At 53.2% G+C, this 19,272-nt stretch overlaps 5 protein-coding genes across 5 annotated transcripts; 3 read left to right on the forward strand and 2 right to left on the reverse strand.

Annotated features, from left to right (window-relative positions):
- Positions 1 to 119: 119 nt before the first annotated feature.
- COCSUDRAFT_31470 (aldose 1-epimerase) lies at positions 120 to 3,447 on the reverse strand (the record flags this gene model as incomplete). Its single annotated transcript, XM_005643368.1, has 9 exons — positions 3,337 to 3,447; positions 2,858 to 2,928; positions 2,610 to 2,771; positions 2,113 to 2,337; positions 1,622 to 1,803; positions 1,404 to 1,518; positions 1,009 to 1,112; positions 567 to 735; positions 120 to 266 (listed from the first exon to the last, which is right to left on the reverse strand). The coding sequence occupies exons 1-9, from the start codon at positions 3,344 to 3,346 to the stop codon at positions 120 to 122; spliced, it is 1,185 nt and encodes a 394-aa protein (XP_005643425.1). The 5' UTR covers positions 3,347 to 3,447.
- Positions 3,448 to 4,022: 575 nt separating this feature from the next.
- COCSUDRAFT_34414 (hypothetical protein) lies at positions 4,023 to 4,778 on the forward strand. Its single transcript, XM_005643369.1, has one exon. It carries the CDS (start codon positions 4,206 to 4,208, stop codon positions 4,419 to 4,421), a length of 216 nt encoding a protein of 71 aa, XP_005643426.1. The 5' UTR covers positions 4,023 to 4,205; the 3' UTR covers positions 4,422 to 4,778.
- Positions 4,757 to 10,316, reverse strand: COCSUDRAFT_68066 (CocE/NonD hydrolase; the record flags this gene model as incomplete). Its single annotated transcript, XM_005643370.1, has 16 exons — positions 10,031 to 10,316; positions 9,745 to 9,851; positions 9,396 to 9,535; positions 9,130 to 9,233; positions 8,895 to 8,995; positions 8,631 to 8,777; positions 8,367 to 8,469; positions 8,070 to 8,228; positions 7,810 to 7,936; positions 7,324 to 7,530; positions 6,771 to 6,905; positions 6,409 to 6,658; positions 6,193 to 6,307; positions 5,748 to 5,965; positions 5,160 to 5,352; positions 4,757 to 4,894 (listed from the first exon to the last, which is right to left on the reverse strand). Exons 1-16 carry the CDS (start codon positions 10,175 to 10,177, stop codon positions 4,757 to 4,759), a joined length of 2,391 nt encoding a protein of 796 aa, XP_005643427.1. The 5' UTR covers positions 10,178 to 10,316.
- Positions 10,317 to 11,686: 1,370 nt separating this feature from the next.
- Positions 11,687 to 15,256, forward strand: COCSUDRAFT_20203 (Pkinase-domain-containing protein; the record flags this gene model as incomplete). Its single annotated transcript, XM_005643371.1, has 7 exons — positions 11,687 to 11,896; positions 12,251 to 12,504; positions 12,836 to 12,995; positions 13,257 to 13,370; positions 13,708 to 13,901; positions 14,495 to 14,687; positions 15,068 to 15,256. Coding segments are annotated over 7 exons (1,314 nt in total), but the record flags the coding sequence as incomplete, so codon positions are not given.
- Positions 15,257 to 17,561: 2,305 nt separating this feature from the next.
- Positions 17,562 to 18,964, forward strand: COCSUDRAFT_59812 (ribosomal protein S5 domain 2-like protein; the record flags this gene model as incomplete). The annotated part of the gene is made up of 5 exons (XM_005643372.1): positions 17,562 to 17,638; positions 17,740 to 17,803; positions 17,953 to 18,162; positions 18,470 to 18,568; positions 18,827 to 18,964. The coding sequence occupies 5 exons, from the start codon at positions 17,562 to 17,564 to the stop codon at positions 18,962 to 18,964; spliced, it is 588 nt and encodes a 195-aa protein (XP_005643429.1).
- Positions 18,965 to 19,272: the final 308 nt, after the last annotated feature.

Here is a 19,272-nt window from a genome sequence, read left to right on the forward strand (position 1 = left end):
AGCAAACAGCACTCCTCACACTGCGGGGACTCGAGCTAGGCCCTGAAAGCACTTCATCTCTCCTAGGCCAAATCTTTAAGCTTGAAAAGAGTCCCCAAACTGTCAGCCTCCTTGCTTGCTCAGGGCAGCGAGGTGGTCTGCACGCTGCCAGGAGCAGGGGCTGCGGTGTGGTTGTAGAACTTGAGGCTCCAGACGTGGCGGTACAGCTGGCCAGGGCTCAGGATGCTCTGGGGGAAGCTGGGCTTGTTCACAAAGTCCGGCCACACCTGTTTCAGCACACATGGCAATCAGGCCAGCCGCTCAAGCTTTTTGCAGCCTTCAAAAGATGCAGTTCTGGCCTGTCACTGTGCCGCCCCTCTTCCTGGGATGGCGTCATGCATGATTCTGCAAAGCAACGGTAAGCATCATGCATCTGGCACACCCGCGGGTAATGCCCATTCGCCTCTGTGGGGTAAGGTTGCAGGATGTCCACCAGGCATCAGGCCGCAAGGGCAAGTCTGCAACAGGCAATTCTCTCCAATCTATGCAGTGTACAGAGATCAAAGATGGCGGAGAAGGTGTGGCACCTGGGACTCCATGGCGAAGCCGCCGTACTGAGGGTAGGAGTAGGCGCCCTTGCCGGCCACGGAGCCGTTGAGGAAGTTGCCGGAGTAGAACTGCAGTCCTGGGGCGTTGGTGGACAGGTCCATTGCGCGGCCGCTCTGGGGAGAGTACACCGAAGCCGCCAGCTGCGGCCTGCACATGCATACAAATATCAGTGACATGTTGAGTAAGGCTTGATGCCTCAAGGGCTGGTTGCTATAATAGGCCATCCTGACAGAACAACAGCACACCGATAGGCCTTGTGGATTCCAAGTTGCATGCTATGCGGGCCGGCTCAGATCGCAAGGTGGTGTGCCCGACTTTAATGCCATACAGGAAAATTACTAGGACGCCTCTTGAGGGCGCAATGAAGGACAGATCGTCTCAGGAGCAAGCAGGAGGAAGGTAAGGAAAAATAAAACTCACTCCTCGGAGACGACGCTGTTAAAAGTCTTGGATGCTGCGTCGGTGCCCAGGCCAAACAGCGCCCAGTTGTGGTCATAGCCGCCGATGGGCGGAGGGAACGTCACCTGCGCGTGGCAAAGTGATGTCAACAATACTAATAGTACCGAGGATGACTAAGGCCTTTTCCATAACAAGAACCTATGACTGCATGCGTATTTTCCCTTTTCACTGCTGCATCAGTGTCCACAGACTGGCTGTTCAATGACTCCTGGGTTAGCTCAGATTGGATAATGTCCAAGAGATAGGCTCAAGACAGGTGCTTGGTGGCTTGCTGCTCCCCTGCAGACAAGGCACTCACAAAAAAGGGAAGGCGCTGGCTAGAAATGTCTGTGGAGATCAGGGTTGTGTGGGCGTACCGCGCGGATGCGCTCGCCGATGGAGTGAGGGGTGGTGAAGTCGAAGGGAGTTCCCTTCACTGCCGCCAGCTCGCCGTTGGGGATCTGGGTCAGGTCCGTGGGAGTCACGTACAGCCTGCATGCCACCACAACCTGACTCATCAAAGTAGCCAGTGACACTGACAGTGCTGGAGCTTTCATCCCAGGGCATTTGCAGCATGGAACAGAGGGGCACACACCCGTTGATGTAGACAACGTGGTTGAGCACGTTGTCCCTGGCCTGGCCATTGAGGTTGAAGTAGGAGTGCTGCGCCAGGTTCACGGGGGTGGTCTTGTCGGTTGTGGCCTCTATCACCAGCTGCAGCACGTTATCGTCGTTCAGGCTGTAGGTGGCAGTCACGTTCAGGTTGCCCGGGAAGCCCTGCAGTCACTGTCTCATCTGTCAAAAGGGAAAGGACATTGGCAAAAATGTAGTGCTGTACACCCCAATGTCACCAATAAGTATCCAGTCAAAGGCCCTGTTCCCGGGGCAGCACACTACAAGACTGGCAGTGCCGGCGGCGTTACATAGCTTTGAGACGCAAGGCAAGTGCAAGCTCCCAGGCCTTGAGCTGTGCGTGGGAGGACACTGCACAAGCCGCTCATCGCTGATCATGGCAGCAGAAAGGTCTGCTGCACCAAAGAAAGCAGACATCAGAGACTTGGGGCAGAGCGCGAGAAGGATCAGTACCTGGGTGCCGGTGGGGGAGAAGAGGCTGAGCTTGACCTCCTTGTCAGAGGCCTCTTCGACGGTCCACGTGTTGTTCTCAAAGAAAGGGTTGAAGCCTCCGTGCAGAGTGTTGCCGTGGTCGTTCTTGTCCAGAATGTATCTCTGGCCGTCCAGCTCAAAGGTGCCGTTCTGGACGCGGTTGGCCACGCGGCCCACGATGCCTCCAAAGTAGGGTGAGTTGTACCTCTGCACAGCACAAGATGAATTCTTTATACGGGAAAATGGGAGGGAACATGCCAGCACAGGGGGATCAGTCTTTTCTGAGATGCTCCCTGAATGCCTGGAGGATGCACAGGCATGAAGGACTGCTCAAGGCAGGCAACAGCAAGCCAGCCACCTCACGAAGGCCTAGGTTGCAGGAGCAGCAAACGGCTTCCCTCCCATTGAATTGGGGAAGTGCCAGCCCCTGGAAAGCTCTTGAGGGGTCCAGCAGGGAGAGGTGCCCGTTCCAGGCCCACCTCGTAGGTCTTGGCGTCGTCGAAGCCCAGCACGATGTCGTCGGCCTTGCCGTTGGCGTCAGGCACCAGCAGGCGGTGGATGATGGCGCCGACGGGCAGGATCTCAGCCTGCACGCCGTTCCTATTGCGCAGCACAGCCGGCGCCAAGGGGTCTGTCTCTGCCTGCGCCAGCAAAGATCCTTTGAACCCAGACTGAGAAGGATACAGCAACTTGCTGGTACACAGCAAACACAACAGACGCGGCTTACCTGTGCGATGGTCGCCCCCGACAAGCATACTGCCGCGATCGTGAGGGCCAAAGTCGTCCTAAAAATTCGTCCTGCAGATACATCACCACACATAAGTAACTCGTAGAAATCTTTCCTTCCAGGTCAAGTCCTTGTCAGCATACCTGTGAAGCCATCAACTGTCATTCTTGGCTTTAGGATCAGCCGTCGCCATAAATATGGCAACTTGAAAAGGCCATCCAGAAGACCCGAAATTGCTTTGTAAGCATGTAAAGTGGTATCTAAATCATCAAGAGGTGCATCGAATGATCGGATCTTCACTGAATCTGGTACTATCTTGACCCCTGGAGGATTCCTGGAAACTTGACTGATGCGCAGCCACCCTGAAAAGCGCGCAGATCTTTGTACGCAATTGATATACACAACAATAATCTCACAACACTCCTGTAGCCAGCCAGTTGAGGTCTAGAGTTCGGGGCGACCAAGAGATTGCGTCTCACCTCCGGCCATGATCGTGTGTGCTTCAGCGGCGAAGGGAGAATCGGTGGGTCACTGTTGGTGTTGAGCTCACTGACGTGCGACGGTCCTTGAATCAAACCCGCAGGAAGATGAGTGGAGGAAGGATTTGGCGATCTGGTCTGGCAGCGCTGCACTTCATATCAAGCTAAGGAATATTACTGCAACTCTCCTCTGGATATCTTGCCACCCCCAGCTTCTAGAAGGTCTGATCTTGACTAATGTGAGGAATCAGTTGATGTACTGAGGGACTTCTGTTATTAGCTTATGGATGGAAGATTACTTATATAAGATTACATATATGCAGATGGTATACAATGGCATACCCGGCAGTAGATCTAGAATGCATCATGCCCAGCCCTTCTGAAGCGCAGCAGTGCCACCTAATCAGGCTGGCTACCTAAGGCTGGCTTTTAAGGTACGCTGGCTATATATAGCTGTGGCTACAAACGTATGACTGTGGTTACAAGAGTGAGCTCAACAGTCTGAGTGAGTCAAATGTGCCAGCAATGGAGGAGATTAGCACCATCACGCGCTGGTTCTTGTGGAATGGACTCATTCTCTTTCCATGACATTAAACATTTAACATTTTTCCAAGGTGCAAGGTGATCACGAGGGGTTCATCCCTCGCTGGTTTCAAGGGAATGTAAGTGCCTGCTGCTGTGCCTCTGTAGCGTCACACAGGTTTACATCAATCGATTCAATGGCACATGAGGATACGCAACAGCTGAGTACATTCAGGGAGAATCCAGAACTCGAAGAGGATCCTGCAATCAGCTTTTCACACAAAGCTGGTAAACACTGCTATTCAGAGCACAAAAAGAAAAAGGTCCAAATCTGTCCCAGCCTCCTAATGGGACCACTGCCTGGTCTCCTATGGTTTTTGAAAAAGGGACACAGCATCAACCAACTTTCAGAGGACAGAAAATTTTCCATCAAGAGAGCGCACAGGCACCGCATGGAAAGCAAAATCAGCCGTACTCAACAGAATAGCGCAAGCAGATTCCAAGCTGTGGGTGCTGCAAAATGCAACTACAGATGCCACACGATACGCCCAGTCATCTCATGAAGCGCTGCATACAAATCAACAAAACCCAGAAAGTCTCATGATCATCCAGTACAATGTACAAAGCAATACAATGGATCTGCCTGAACAAGAAGCCCCTGCAGTCCTTATCCTGCATTGCAAAAGAACAAACTGAAGAGTATTCCTTTGTTCGAAGTTGCCATTTTGCAAATTGGCTTTCTGTTCTTAACGTCCAAACTGTTTCCATGTTCTGAAAGCAGCAGTGCAGCATGCGGCTGAACAACTTCCGAGATCGATCATTGCTGATCAGCTGGCACATGTGATGCAGTCACCCTCCATAAGCGCTGTCATCCTCTGCAGTTAAGGGATCAGATACTCTACGTGGCTGCATGGGGCAGGTGCAGGCAGGATTCTGTGCTGCCTCCGGTGTGGATCCAGATTGTGCGCGACCCCTTGTGGTCGACATGGAAGTGCTTTGAGTCTGCTCCAGAGATGGCCAGGCGCACGCGGTGACCCTGCCATGCATTCCAGGCTCATATGAGTCACCGCTGCTCAGCACGTTTCTTTGGGTATGATCAACAGGCACGCTGCGCTCCCGAATCACGATCGGGCATGTGGCACTTTCTTGATGGAGCTTCAATTGATGAATAGGGATTCTTGAGCATGGCACATCCAAGAACAGATGTGATGCATCCAAGACTCTTCATAACAGCGAGTGCAAGCACATACAGCATTGCAACACATAGGGGCATGTACTATCGTCGTGCTGTGTCATCGCACCTTGGCAAAGCGGTAGGCGGTGGGCATGAGCTGGAAGCGGACGCGCGCAGCTTCCCCGGCCGGTAGCGGCTGCGCGGCGGCTGCCAGGAAGCTGTGGAAGGGTGCTCCCTCGATGTGCGCAGCTTCTCGCGGCGTCCCCTCCGCGCTGCACTCCGCCCTGTGGCTCGCCCTGAACGTTCCCTCCGTCACATACCTGCACAAGAGCATTTGCCTCAATTCTCACACCAGACATGCTGTGCGTCAGTCGCAGCAGTTGCACAGTTCCTTCCTCATCTGCATGCTTTGAGTGCATGTGGTGAACTCACACTCATCTGTGTTCTTCTCTGTGACTTTTTTCTGACAAACGCTGCAGGGTGCAGTACTCTGGTGTGATCAGAGGTGCTCAAGCGCAGCACACAAGAGATGCATGATTGTGTACAATAAGTGGCAATGTGAGTTGCAGCTGACCTGGCCTTGCCGCAGCCAAGCACTCACCACAAACAAGAGGGTACTTAGGTAATCTGTGTGACATGCAGCCCCTTTCCTATGATGCAGTAAGCTGTATTACTCATAACCATCGATTAGCAGATGAGGTTACAAGAAATCAACCTGGCCTTGCCGGTCACAGGATCTTCGTCTTCCAGGTACACAAAGAGGTCGGCGTCGCTGTCGCTGGACGTCACCCAGAGGGCCACCTCGGGGGGCCCAATAACGACCAGGTCTGCTGACAGGGGTGCCCCCACGAATGTCAGGTGGCCGCACGAGCGCAGATGCGTGTAGCGGATCGGCCGCGTCAGCCTTATCATTGCGTCATACCTTGTGAAGCCCTGCCAGCAGAGCCACACAGCCTCAGCACTAGCAGCCGGAAGCAAGAATATGAATCACAATGAGATTCAAAAGTTATCAGCAGTTTGGGAATTCTCAGCAGTTCTCGATATTCAATAAATGCATCTGTCTGGTGTAGCACACAAAGCTGAAGAAATGCACTTCTGTGAAGGAGGCTTGTGAAGGGGTCAGTAGAGGGGCATGCCTTGGGATGCTTCCACATCTCGACCTTGTGCTGCCAGCGCCGGGTTTCAGTCATTGCCGCTCCCTCGCTCAACACACCCTTCACCCCCTCAGCCACCTCCACTGGTGCTCCAGTGTTGCCTTGGCTAGTATCACTGCCCCTGTCACACACCAATGACATTAGCCGAGGAAGGGATCATCAGAAGATTGCCAGGAACGTCATTGCTTGAAACAAACAAGTGTCTGGTGAGGTCATGCGCACCTTTCATGCACACCCAGTAGAAGCTTCAGTGGCTCTGGCGCCAAATTTGGCGGCGGCCAGCTGGGGGCGCTCTGCCACCGAGGGCTCGGCCCCATCACGTAATAATGCACCGGAGATGAGTCGTCCGCTGCATCCGATGACGTGCTGATGGCTCCATTGCTAGCCTCTGCCTGCTCTGAAGCACTCCTGGATCCAGAATTGCCGCTGCTTGCACTGCTGCTTTCGTCATCCCTCGCCTTACTACCTCCGGCTGCAACAGAGACACAAGTCATGCCAGAACGCCTTTGCGTTAGCCAGGTTTGAATACAAGGCAGAGGTAGAATGCTTATGACTGTACTACTGTACTCAAAGTTCTGACGCACCTGCTGCGCCTTCCAGGGCGCCTGCAGTCTTCAGCACTGCCTTAGACGCTGCAGCACTGGCGCCATTGGCAGGCGCGAGTGCATTCGGCTGCCCATTCACTGCCGCTGACACCGCAGCCACAGCGCCGGTCTCCCCTGCATTCATCATCGCTCTTACTACGCCGCATGGCTCTTCGGTTCAACAAAGGGCACCTTGAACGTACGCAGGTCAGGACTTCACGCAGAATTGCCATAACTAGGTGATTTGCTGAGCAGGTCCCTGGCCATTCGGGGCCACTAAACATCCGTCCAGATCACAGCCGCACCAGGGACTGCCGGCTCAGGGTCTAGTTGCTGACAACCTATGGAAAGGGACCGCATCTGTGCCTTTGGTGCTTTCACTGGAGGCGTCCGCATCGGCGAGTATCAATGCTATAAGCATTGCTAAGCTGAGCATGTGCCTGGCCACTGCCCCCTTGGCACGATCATCCAGATCACAGCAGCACCAGCAACCGCCAGCAGAGGACCTATATGCTGATTGAAAGCGCAAACATCCAATGGACAATCACCGCACCTGTGCCGTCGGTGCTTTCGTTGGAGGCTTCAGCGTTGGCGAGGGCGGCCACGGTCTCCGGGGGCGAGGAGCGGCCACAGCAGCGGTCGAAGAAGGCGAGGATGTGGGTCAGGTGGTTGAACTTGGAGCGGCAGCCGGTGACGCCGTGGCCCACTCGGTTGTCCAGGAAGCCGCTGTGGGACCAGGGGCCGATCACCAACTCGCTGCCTGCTCTCATATTGAAACACCTCTCAGCGCCATGAATAATCAGACTCTTGTTCCCCCACCTGAAAGAAAGAACACTGCAGCTCTGCAGTCATCAAGGGGCGCCAAGGCTCTGGCTTATGTACGTGCAGGCACTCCATGCAACATGCCATGGTCCCATGCATGAGACCATGCTAAATGCGGTAATCACGTATGAGACCGGTAATTTTCCTGAGGACATTGCAGTGGCTATTTTATACAGATGGCCCATTGTACTGTGACAAGGAGTAATGACGAGCGTACCGGGAGCCTTTGCAGTGTGGTAGAAGGCGTGGATGCTGGAGAAGGCGGTCTGGTCCATCCACCCGGACATGAGGGCCAGAGGTATGCCTGAAGAGGCGATCTTGTCCGCCACAGAACATGCGCTGATCTGGCAGCACACATGCAGCACATCTGTCAGAGTGCCAAATTCAATCAAAGAGTCGCTGTGGATGAGATCCTTTATCCCCAACAAACATTATTTACAGAGCATGTATTTGAGGACATCCTTATTAAGGCTGCACCTGAGTTGCAGAGACGCCAGAGAACGCATCCAGCTGATCTGTGAAGCGGATCATGCGCCCGGCCTCAGCCGGCTCCCAGCTGACATGCTCCTTTAGGGCGGCTCTCAGCTTTGCCTTGGCCGCTGCCTTTTGGGACTTGTGCTGCCTGTGTGAAGGCTTCTGCACGCACCAAACAAAGAGGGTCATCTCAAAGATTATCCCCTTCCCTCTGCTGAGCTTCGCCACCGTGCGACTCATGTACGCACTCGTATCTGTCCTTCACATTACTGTAGAATAAGGTGGTCTGGGAAGTCGCACCGCAGTCTGCTCTGCAGCTTGTTTGTGGGTCTCAGCAGCATCTGCTGCGCCATCAGCATTGCCCTGATTTGCTGCTCCATTCTCGATCACCAGCGCACAACCCCTGAAAGACAGAAAACGCAGCCCTCATAAACAATCTGCAGTGGTGCAGACCTCATGTAGATCCCATGTAGACAGAGTGCAGCATGTCTTCACACAGATGAACGGAAGATGATTGCAATGTTGGGGAGATGTTGCAAGGGCAAAGACAGGCACGAGAATTACTTGGACATCAGCTTGAGGGGCAGGGCAGAGTGGCCAGGCAGCTTCATGAAGTTGTTGCTGTCCATGGCCTTGCAGAAGCAGTCCCACTCCTGGACAAAGCTCCGGTTCGCAATGCCTCCGGGCATGGCTATGTCATTGAAAAGGTCCCTGCGAACCCAAAGTAAGTCCCTATCATCCAACATTACTAAGACGTGGCGCGGAGTCTGCATGAGATCTGTACTGTTCAACTGCATGTGGGAGATGGACAAGAGGGGCTGTGCATACCAGAAGGGATACTGGGCCAGGCAACCCTTCAGAGCGGGATGATGCTGGCTGAGAGTGAATAGGGCCGCTGTGGCTTCATATGAGACTCCGGACAAAACCACCTGTAAGATGGTGTCACACGGCTTAAGTGTAAGCTCACAGAGCAAGATGCATATTTACCAGACTGAGGACACATTGTATAGATGATGGAAGAATCATGTGTATCACGTGTGCAAACATGGCAGCGCTCGCACACCTGCCCATTGCTCCAGCTCTGCTGTGTGATCCAGTCAATGACCTGAATGGAATCTTCCCGCTCTGCAGGCGCCCAGGGCATGCGCCACTGCCCAAAGGAAGCACCTAGTATCGAAAGAGCGACATCAGCCGCACAACACCTTGCATCCTTAGGTTGTTATTCAATTTAAACCCACCCGACTACTCTTCGACATAGACATTTGCCTGCCGTCGCTGTCAAAAGATGTGGATGACAGTGAAAGAGAAAGCTTGCATGCGGAGTCTTACCCGTGCCGCGCACGTCAATGGTCACAACGGCATAGCCAGCGGCGAGCAGGGCGGCCTTAAGCTCAAAGTTTATGGGGTCCACTGGGCGGCCATTGGTGAACTTCTTGAGGGGCCAGCGCAGCCGCATGCCCCGCATGTACCTGCCACATTTGTCAATGGCTCACATGCATGAAAGACTTCAGTGGAACCTCCCAGTGCGACTATAGACTGCAACTATAGACTGCAAATGTGGGCTGAGGAAGTTGACGTCAGGGCACAATCAATCGCAGGCGAAATGAACGTCCTATGAAATTTTCATAGACATGGCCGAGATCTAGTGCTCATCCAAGACATCAGAGACGTGTTGTACCTCGTCTGGAAAAAGACAGTCGGCACTGGACTGCCTGCTGCCTTTCTGCTTGGGAGCATGCAATCTGCTGCGATATTGACACCGTCCCTCATCTTGATGTAGTGGGACTGCAAAACAAGAAGCTGCCGTCAAATGAGGCATTTGCATTTCGCGTGATGGGCGTGAGGGAATGCCCGCGTTGCGAAGTCGTGGGACCTCCAGCAACAAAGCCAGGGGTGCAGGCTTCCAGTTCAAATCAAAAATTCTAATTGCTATTGCGTGAGAGGCTATATAGGGGGCGACATACCGAGTAAGCTGCAGCTTTCAGGTGGTCCAAGACTTTACGAGGAACTGCAAAAGGCTTGTTTGAGACACCGCTGTCCCAGTGAGAATCGGAATGCCTCTTCTGCAGCTTTTGGTCAATCGAGGGGTCACTGACATCCTGTGCCCCCATTTTTAGCCTAGGCTCTGTGCTCAGCACAGGTCCGATGCATCCATCATGGAAGCAAGGTATTCCTCAAAGATACATAAAGCACCTCGGGCCGTAGCATGCAATCCCTTTGATAGATGTAATGAGATCAGGAAAAGGACGCAGAGGATTGATCAATTTTCTCCAATTGCCCATTCTCGTCGTGACAACGCGGCAAAGTCTTGGCACGTGAGTCACGACACGAGGTCATTGCAATGAAGACAATTGATCTGTGGCCTTTGATGAACAATCTCTGTAGTTCTCTGTCTAGTTTCGGTCACGAGGTCTTTTAGCTTGGCCCTGGGGCAAACTTTTGTTTCCAGGGAGAGTTGACCTGAGTGGGAGCATTCATTTCCTGGTTTTTTGTGGATACCTCCAACAATTTTGTTCAGTATTGAAATATCCTTAGTTCTGATGGTTGCAACGTGTCACATAGCGTGCAAGTCCTTGGAACCTTGGTCGTCGTTGGCCTCCTTCCTGATAGAGCCCACAACTTGACAGCAATCGTGGCGATTGTAGCAGAACGATCTTAGCTTGAACCCCTTCTACACGATCATTGCTCATGGCAACGAGTGCACCCGGGTATGCTCCTCCTGCGACTGCCCTACCTGTCTACATGTCCCAATGCTGGTACACATCTCTTGAAAGTGTCACAACAGGTATTCACCCACTAACAGCATGTGCATCTATGCGTTCGTGGCAACTTTGATACCGGCACGCATGTCCTGAGTATGCCCCTTCTGATGTGCAGGGCAGTAAATGCCTCCACGGCAGGGGCCCATGGGATTTTCCAGTGCAGGCAAAGAGTCTTGTCCACAAGGCGGCTGAGGAGGCAGCATAGGCGGTCGCAGGGCAGCGGCAGCGCCCCTGGACTTGTGGTGCAATGTGTGCTCCAGAGAGCAGACTATGCAGCCACTGCGAGTGACTCCAGCGTGCTGCAGCGGCCCCTGAAAGAGGAGCTGGCACCGGAGGAAGTGGAGAATGTCTTTGACTACCCGCGCAACCTCCATGACAAGTGCGCAGCTGCCCTCCACTTAACCTCTTTTATTCCAACGCATCCTACTTCACCAGTCCTCACAAGCCTTCCCTTCTCAGAGAGCGTAGCTGGGTACTTCATCTTCTCATGCTGGCTTCACATGGCCCTGAAACAAATTGATGGGAAGCTATGCATGCAAGTGTAGCAATTGATGCACTCCTGTTCACACAGCGAGGCAGCCCTTCCTCCCTACTATGTCGCTGGCACTGACTTTCACATATGCTGACTTTCTGATTACTTATTAAACGAGCTAGAGTGGTCCGCATGTAGGCGCTTGCTTATAGAAGTTCTCGTCTTTACTTTTACTTATCTGTAAATCCGCTGTTGTTTCGAGCTCCCCAGCCCCTCATTTCGCAGCTTGATTTGGATTTTGGCAGAACATAAGGATCTTGTCCCCATCTTGTCCCCATTTAGGTGCCCTCTAGAATGGGCGGACTAACAGAGAGTCTGGCTGGCACAGGTATGAGCTGGGCAAAGTGCTGGGTGCGGGGAGCTTTGGCATAGTGCGAGAGGCGGTGGGGAAGCGGACGGGGATGCGCTACGCATGCAAGACCATCCCAAAGGTGCCCAAGAGGGGCAAGGGAACGCCGCGATACCTGCTGAAGCTGCAAACTGAGGTGGATGCCATGGTGCAGCTGGGCCCCTCCCTGGACGCCGTCTACCTAAAGGTGACTCACCCCTCCCTCAAGACTGCTCTATGTGCTAATTCCGTGAGGTCGTTTTGTCATCCTTGACAACAGCGCTCTCCATGCAGTACCTCCTCGGATAAAAGAGGCGATGCCACATGATATGCACTGTATCTGAGGAGGGCATCAGGCCACAAGTCCCCCATTCCAGAAGAACCACAGTTGTCAGAGTTGCGTGAGGATGTTTGCATAAATCGTTGAGCGGGGAACCATGTATGGTGCTGAAAAACCGAAAATCCAGGCTGGTCTTCGCATCTGTGCCTTATTGGCATGCTCCGTGATGTGGGACTCATTCCAGGGTCCACGCTTTCATTGTTATCATGTTACCCTGTGCAGGGTGCGTTTGAGGACGACGGAAACATCCACCTGGTGATGGAGCTGTGCAGCGGCGGGGGAATATTGGACCGCATGAAGGAGGGAACGCTGACGGAGGCGCGCATTGCTGACATCATCCGCTCCGTGCTGCGCTTCATCGCGCAGTGCCACGCCAAGGGCATCATCTACCGCGACGTCAAGCCCGACAACTTCCTGTTCCTGTCCAAGGACGAAGACTCCCCCATCCGCGCCACCGACTTCGGCCTCTCCATCAGGTGGGCCATTTTCTCGTTTTCTCGACTAGCCTGACTGGAAATTGGAGAAGGAATTCATGTGTTGCATAAGCAGGCTCACATGCATGTGTTGCTGGGCCCTGCACAACTGCAGCACGCTTGATCTTGCAGCTGGCCATGATTCATCTGGGAATCTCGAAAGAATCCAAGCTCATAGGTGCATTACAAGCCACTTAGCTTACTGCACTGCTGTGTCATCTGCTTCTGTGGCCTTCAGGCAGCTTAAGTTTGTCAGTAGGTGTCTCTCCAAGCAGGTGACGTGCACAACATGAGACACTCGTTTCTTGACATCACACTGCGCTGCGTTCCGCAGGCACTGGCCCGCGGACGGCAAGCTGAAGTCGCGCAGTGGCACGCCGGTATACATGGCGCCAGAGGTCATCATGCAGGAGTATGGGCCGGAGGCAGACCTGTGGAGTGTGGGCATGCTGCTCTACCAGCTCCTCACCGGCACCTTCCCTTTCTGGGACTCCGTCCAAAACATCTCCCTGCAGCAGGCAAGGCCGGGTCTGTCATCGTAGTGATCAGGAGATATCACAGCTTTCAGAACTTCTGTGCCCAACATGTACACCACTGCCACTCGGTGCCTCTTGTCAGGAGCTATCAAAGTTTTCCAAGCTTCTGCGTGACCACCTTGCAGACGATTGTCTGAGGTACCATTGTCTGCTTGATGGGTTCGTCAATACTTGATCAAGCCCGGATTTGCAGCATGTAGGCATTGTCAGGCTCTTGAGGGGTGTGTGCTGGCTGTAATGCAGGTGTGGCAGGCGATTCTGACGAAGAAGGTGGACCTCAATTCCTGGAAGATAAAGCGCTCTGTGTCCAGCCCTGCCAGAGACCTCCTCAAGGTCACCCCCAACGCCCTACTTCCAAACCATGCATATTTGTTTTGAAACGTCCCATCTGCACATTTGGCTGCCCGTCATTGTATGAGCTGGCCTGGTTCCTTCTCCTGGACCCTTCACTTGTGCCAAAGGCGGCAGATCGCCTGATCCATGCTGCTCTGATTGACACACCTTGGCTTCTTACCTTTTTATCCACTGACCTTATGGCCAGGGTGACCTCTACGTGGGGCGTACTACTACATGGCATGCATCAGGTATGCGATACAGGCCTGGCTCGGTGCAAGGCCCCTTATATATTTCAAGAGCCCTTGTCCTGAAGGGGGAGTTGTGCCGAGCGCAGGGGTTGCTGGAGCGCGACCCGGCAAAGCGGCTGACGGCGGCGGCTGCGCTGGAGATGGCGTGGGTGCGCGAGGGTGGCTGCGCGCCCACCACCCCCCTGGAGGGCACCGTCGTGCAGCGCCTGCAGCGCCACGCCACCTACGGCCACCTCAAGCAGGCGCGCTGCTTCACCTTTGAAATGCTCTACTGGAACCCGTGTAAATGAGGAATCTCTGCAGCCGTGGAAGTCTGTAGATTGAAGGTTGCAGTTAGCCTGGCTGCATAAGACTTCTTGGCTTCTATGCAATGTGTCTTTGTTTGTTTGCAGACTTAGAACAACATGCTGCATGTGTCGAGGAGCCGCCTTCAAAGTTGTGCAAAGCATGCACCTGGCGGCTCGACAGTTTGATCAATCAGAAGTGTAGGAGATCAGCAGGGGGTGATTGAGTGCTGTGCTGTGCAGATGGTGCTGCACATGATAGCGGAGGATGTGATCTCTGACAGCGACCACAAGGCTGTCCAGGTCATTGCCGCCCTCAAGTGAGTCTCTGTCACCCTGTTCAGCCCTGCGCTACTATTAATTGCTCGCAAACTCTCAAGCATCTGCTCCTTCGTTCGCTCTGGTACTTCCTCACCTGTGCATCGAATCGGGTGCAAAGAGACACACAGCTGCCCCTTTGCACATCAAAGATCTCCTGGAATGATCTTTGCACCGATCACACCCATTAGTTATTCACAGGAGAACCTGTCGCTTACCGAGAACATGTAGGGCACTGCACATGCTAGACATCTCGTTGCACCCACTGCAGGAGCTTGTTCGAGGAGACAGACACAGACAGCTCAGGGGGTATTGATTCGGAGGAGCTGGCGGCGGGGTTGTTGAAGCGCGGGTACAGCCTGACGCGTGCGGAGGTGGATCAGCTAATTGACCGCATGGACCTCAACCAGGACGGCAACATTGCCTTCGACGAGTTCTCCTCCGCCCTTGTTGACTGGAAAAAGGTGCCCCTTCTTCCCACAATCTCCAGACCAAATTGTGATGCCTGCTACAGTGGCATGCATCAAGCCTGGACAGCATCACCTGCCCAGAGTCATGGGATTAGAGTGGTGCTGTCAGCTTGTGATTGTGGTTACCAGGTCTTCCCATGCCTGCATGAGAGGTAGCAGGGAGCCAAGACACAGGCACAGCAAAAGGCTTCTTGACAAACTTGATTAAGAGAATCAATGGTGGTGTGAGTATTTGAGCCGGGCCTGACACTGCATGCATGCCTCATATGGACTGCCTCTCTGTCAGCAAGTCATCTGGGGCCTTGAGTCCATAGGAGAAAGCTCGCCAAGGTTTGAGCGGAGGCTGACTGGACATGTGTGACATGTGCGCGCAGCTGCAGCAGGACGATCTGTGGGTGCGCTGGGTGGACCAGGCCTTTTCGAAATTGGATTTGAACGGCGATGGCTACATTAGCCTGGAGGAGATCATGCACAAGCTGCCCCTCATGACCACAGATCCAGATGACGACATCGAATCCGAACGCCTGCTTGAGGTGCGCAGCTGCCCTGCAGCTTCTCTGTAGCTTCCTCTGCAGCTGCCCTGCACCGGTCCTGCTCTCGCACCATACTGCAGACCTTTTGCATTGTGGCCATGTCTGCGTGCGCTGTTAGATTGCTGGCAGAATCTCTCAGCGATCCGCTGCAAGACCTTCTCCGCGAACGATGCTGCTCTTGTCTGTCATCTCAAAGTACCAGATGGCCAGAGCGCTGCAGGAGTGATGAGAATAACACATCCTACAAGCCACGCCCTGCACCAAAGTGCCTGGACCTAAGCAGTCCTCGATTGATTGGCATGAAGGGCACCGTATTTGGACCTCAAGGAAAACAGCACTAGGCTGCCTGCCACGTTGTGCTCTGGCTGACGTGGGCTACGCTGTCCGCCTACAGAGACTATTCTCATGACATTGCTTCGTGTCTGTGTTCAACAGGCGCGGAGGATGCTCAGAGAGGCGGATGAGGATGGGGATGGCCTGGTTTCCAAGGAGGAGTTTCACGACCTCTTCACGAAGAAGTCCATGCCAGACGCACTGGATGGCTACGACGCCAGGTGGCAGCCAGTAATTGGAGGCATCAACGCCGCGTCCTGACGCAACGTTGCTCGAATTGCTTATCATTCCGCCCGATCCAGTGGAGCACCTGTGAAAGGTGGCACAGCAGTGTTCTGGCCTGCGCAAATACAAATCAAGCTGCAAAAGGTGGGGCTGGGGAGCTCGAGACAACAGAACATTCTGGATTGGTAAAGATTGAGAATAGGAATATTTCAAGCAAGAGCCTGCGCGCGGACCGCTCTAGGCCTGCAGTGAGTCCGGCATTTGCCCATACAGACAGGGCTGTTGAGCCAGAAGTTCTGTGCGGTGCTGCATGGCACCAGAACACGCTGTACTGCTGTGTGGTGCTCTTGTGAGGGCGCCGCCGTCAGGAGAAGATAAGTTTGACAGAGAATAAGTTATGTTACGTAACTTATCGTTGAGCTGTCATGGTACTGGAGGAATGACAAATCTTTGCCATACAAAGCTGCAGCCATGGTGAGTGTGGAGAAGAGAAGAGATGCCTGAGCATGAGCGCACTGATATTGTGGAGCAAGACCTTTTAGAGTCTACCATTATATTTCTTCTTTGTCTTGCAATTGCATCAGTGTTTGCTAGTACTGTGCCTTGGTGAATTTCGCCAATTTTGGAGTGCTCTACTTGAAGTCTGCATTCTGTCTTCTCTGGAATAATTCTGAAGTCCGAGGTGACCTCTTCTTTCTGTGACCTTGATGAAGGCCATCAATAGCAAAGTAACAGGTCGGTTGGTGTTCAGTACTGTTCATACACTAGTGATATGGCACCACCTGTGCAGGCTGCAAGCAATGTGATCATGAGTCAGATTCAATGGATATGGGAACCTGGCCAGCTCAATTCGAGCCCTTACTCGGCATTCAGCAGTCTTAAAAAATACTGGCACACATGCATGCGTCAAAATCATCATCTTTTCATCATGTCAAGATCACATGTGTATACTACTGCCCAAGCAGTGTCAAGATTCTGTCACGCAGGCAGAGGAGCAAAAGGTTCACGGTCCCACAGGACTAGCACCTCCCGAGATTCCACGCTCTGCCCTCTGGCACGTTCTCCCTTCACCGACCAGGGCGCAGGCTGAGCTTGCTGCGTTTCCGCCCTGAGCCGGTTCGCCTGCCTTTAACTGCCTCGACTGCCGATCCTCCGATCGACAACCGGCACAGACCCCGGCCTTGAATGGGACGCAGCCGTCAACAGACATGCGTGGGCGGGATGCACTAGACTGCCGTCCATCGCGCACCAGCTCCCGCTAGGGTCACAACGAGATGCTGCTCTCGCCAGCTGAGAATTTCTAATTTCTCCTCATCTATATACCCTCGATCGGAAGCCTGAAATTAAGTATGGGACGGACTTCATGACATCAAGAGCTCAGCCCCGGCACGAATTGAAAATCTATTCTTTCGTCCATACTTCTGAGAAGTTAGTTAAGGGCAGAGAAAAATTCTGCTTTTTATCATTAGAAGGCTTGGACTTCCGTCGTTGGTGAGTTGATCCAGAGTTGATCCTTGGCAAGAAAAATGTAGCAATTGCGCTTGCGACATCACAGATACATAGAAATGAGCAGAGAGGTTCCATCCACCCCATACATTGAAGGAAACAGACCGAAAGAGGTGCTGAAAGGCGGCACTCGCTTGGATGGAAGAGGCTTTGAAGTGTTCAGGAACGTCTGTAAGTCTCTATCCCTCATCCTTCCACGTTCACATTGTTATTTTTAATGTTGACAGCGCTTTTTGTGTAGTTATCTGATTTGTTCTGGTGCAATGCAGTCATGAAACCAGGGACCCTGAGCCAAGCGGCTGGCTCGGCTTATGCAGAGTTTGGAAACACCAAGGTCATCGCTGGAGTGTGAGTTCCAAATCCAGGTTCTGCTTATCATCGAATGTGCAATCCAATCCTGCATACCACCTGCCTCCTGCCTATTGAAGTATGAAATACTGCGGTGACAGGTATGGCCCGAGGGAGGCCGAGAGGAAGGAGGTCTTCAGCACAGAGGGGAGGCTGCAGTGCGATGTGAAGCTTGCCAGCTATTCCCGCAGAGAACGGAAGGCTTTTGGACAGGCAAGCCTGCTTGCACCGCTTGTTCTGCAGCCTTACTGCCTCAAGCAGTAGCCTGGGTAATATTGTAAAAGCTGAACATCTTGTTGTGCATGCATGCACAGAATGATGAGGAGCGGGAGCTGTCCGTCCAGCTCCAGACAGCGCTGGAAGCAGCAGTGCGGTTGCAGACATTCCCCAAGGCCAATGTGGACATCTACTGCCTAGTGTTGGAGTCTGCAGGAGCGGATCTGGCAGTATGCATATGCGCAGCCTCGCTTGCACTTGCAGATGCAGGCATTGAGATGGAAGACATGGTGTCAGCATGCAGCGTGGTGAGCCATAACCACCGCGCGGAAGAGATTTGCGAGGCGCACGACTGTTAGTTGCGCAATCTTTCTTTGCACATCCTTCAAGGATCCTGAGTATGTCCTCTGAGACCAGCAAGGCAACAACACAGCACAGCGAGAGGTCATACTCAGCTTTCCTTTCAGGGCTTGCAAAGGAAATCCTGCAACTGAGTATCTGCCATGGTCAAGAGATGCAGGTTGAAGGCAAAGGATTATGAGCCAATGAGACACGATGATGAAAATTTTGCAATCACCATGCGGTCTGCATTGATTGTGGAGCTGTGCTGTGTAGAGTCGGGTGGATGGGCACCTGCTGTTGGACCCCACCATTGACGAGGCATACAGGGAAGACGGCAGCGCTCTGCTTGCCATGATGCCATCAGCCAATGCGGTAAGCTCTTCAAATCATCAATTATTGAACCTGTGAATTCAGCGACATCCTTTGGTGGAGGCCCTCTCTGTGAGCCTCATGGACTTGAGACACTCAAAGTACTCATGATGGACACGCAGTGAGTCTCATTGAAACTAAGGAAAGATGCCCCCGTTGAACGGGATGGCCAGAAATGCAGCTGAAATGCCCAAGGCGTGCGGTGAGTGGCTCTGTTGATGGGTTTGGTGTCACTGAGGAATGATGTGGGGTGGTTGCCAGGTGTCACAGGTTGTGCTGACTGGGCAGTGGAGCAATGCACAGGCCAGCGAGGTGCTGCAGCTGTGCATGGGCGGGTGTGCGCAGATAGATGCCTACATGCGGCAGTCCATAAAGGAAGCTGCAGCAGGACAAGTGTGACTTTACGGGAAATTTCTTGTCCTCATGGAAGCTCATTCTCTGCAGCGATAATGAGGTGTCAAGAGAGTTACTGATAAGCAATGTGCTTGTCATGATTGCCTTGTGAGAGGTTTGCTACCGGCTCACGACATACTGTAGTCAACATTACAGAGATGCGAATCCAAATGCATCTTTAAAGGACTTGTAGCACCCTGGGAAGCAAAAGAGGCAAGCAGACACGTATGTACGTCCTGACCAGGATCATACTTAGCAGACAACAAATCACACCTAGGCCATTGACAGGCAAAACCTTCAAAGCAGCTACACCG

This window comes from Coccomyxa subellipsoidea, assembly GCF_000258705.1.
Source record: "Coccomyxa subellipsoidea C-169, whole genome shotgun sequence".
Taxonomy (NCBI): domain Eukaryota; kingdom Viridiplantae; phylum Chlorophyta; class Trebouxiophyceae; family Coccomyxaceae; genus Coccomyxa; species Coccomyxa subellipsoidea.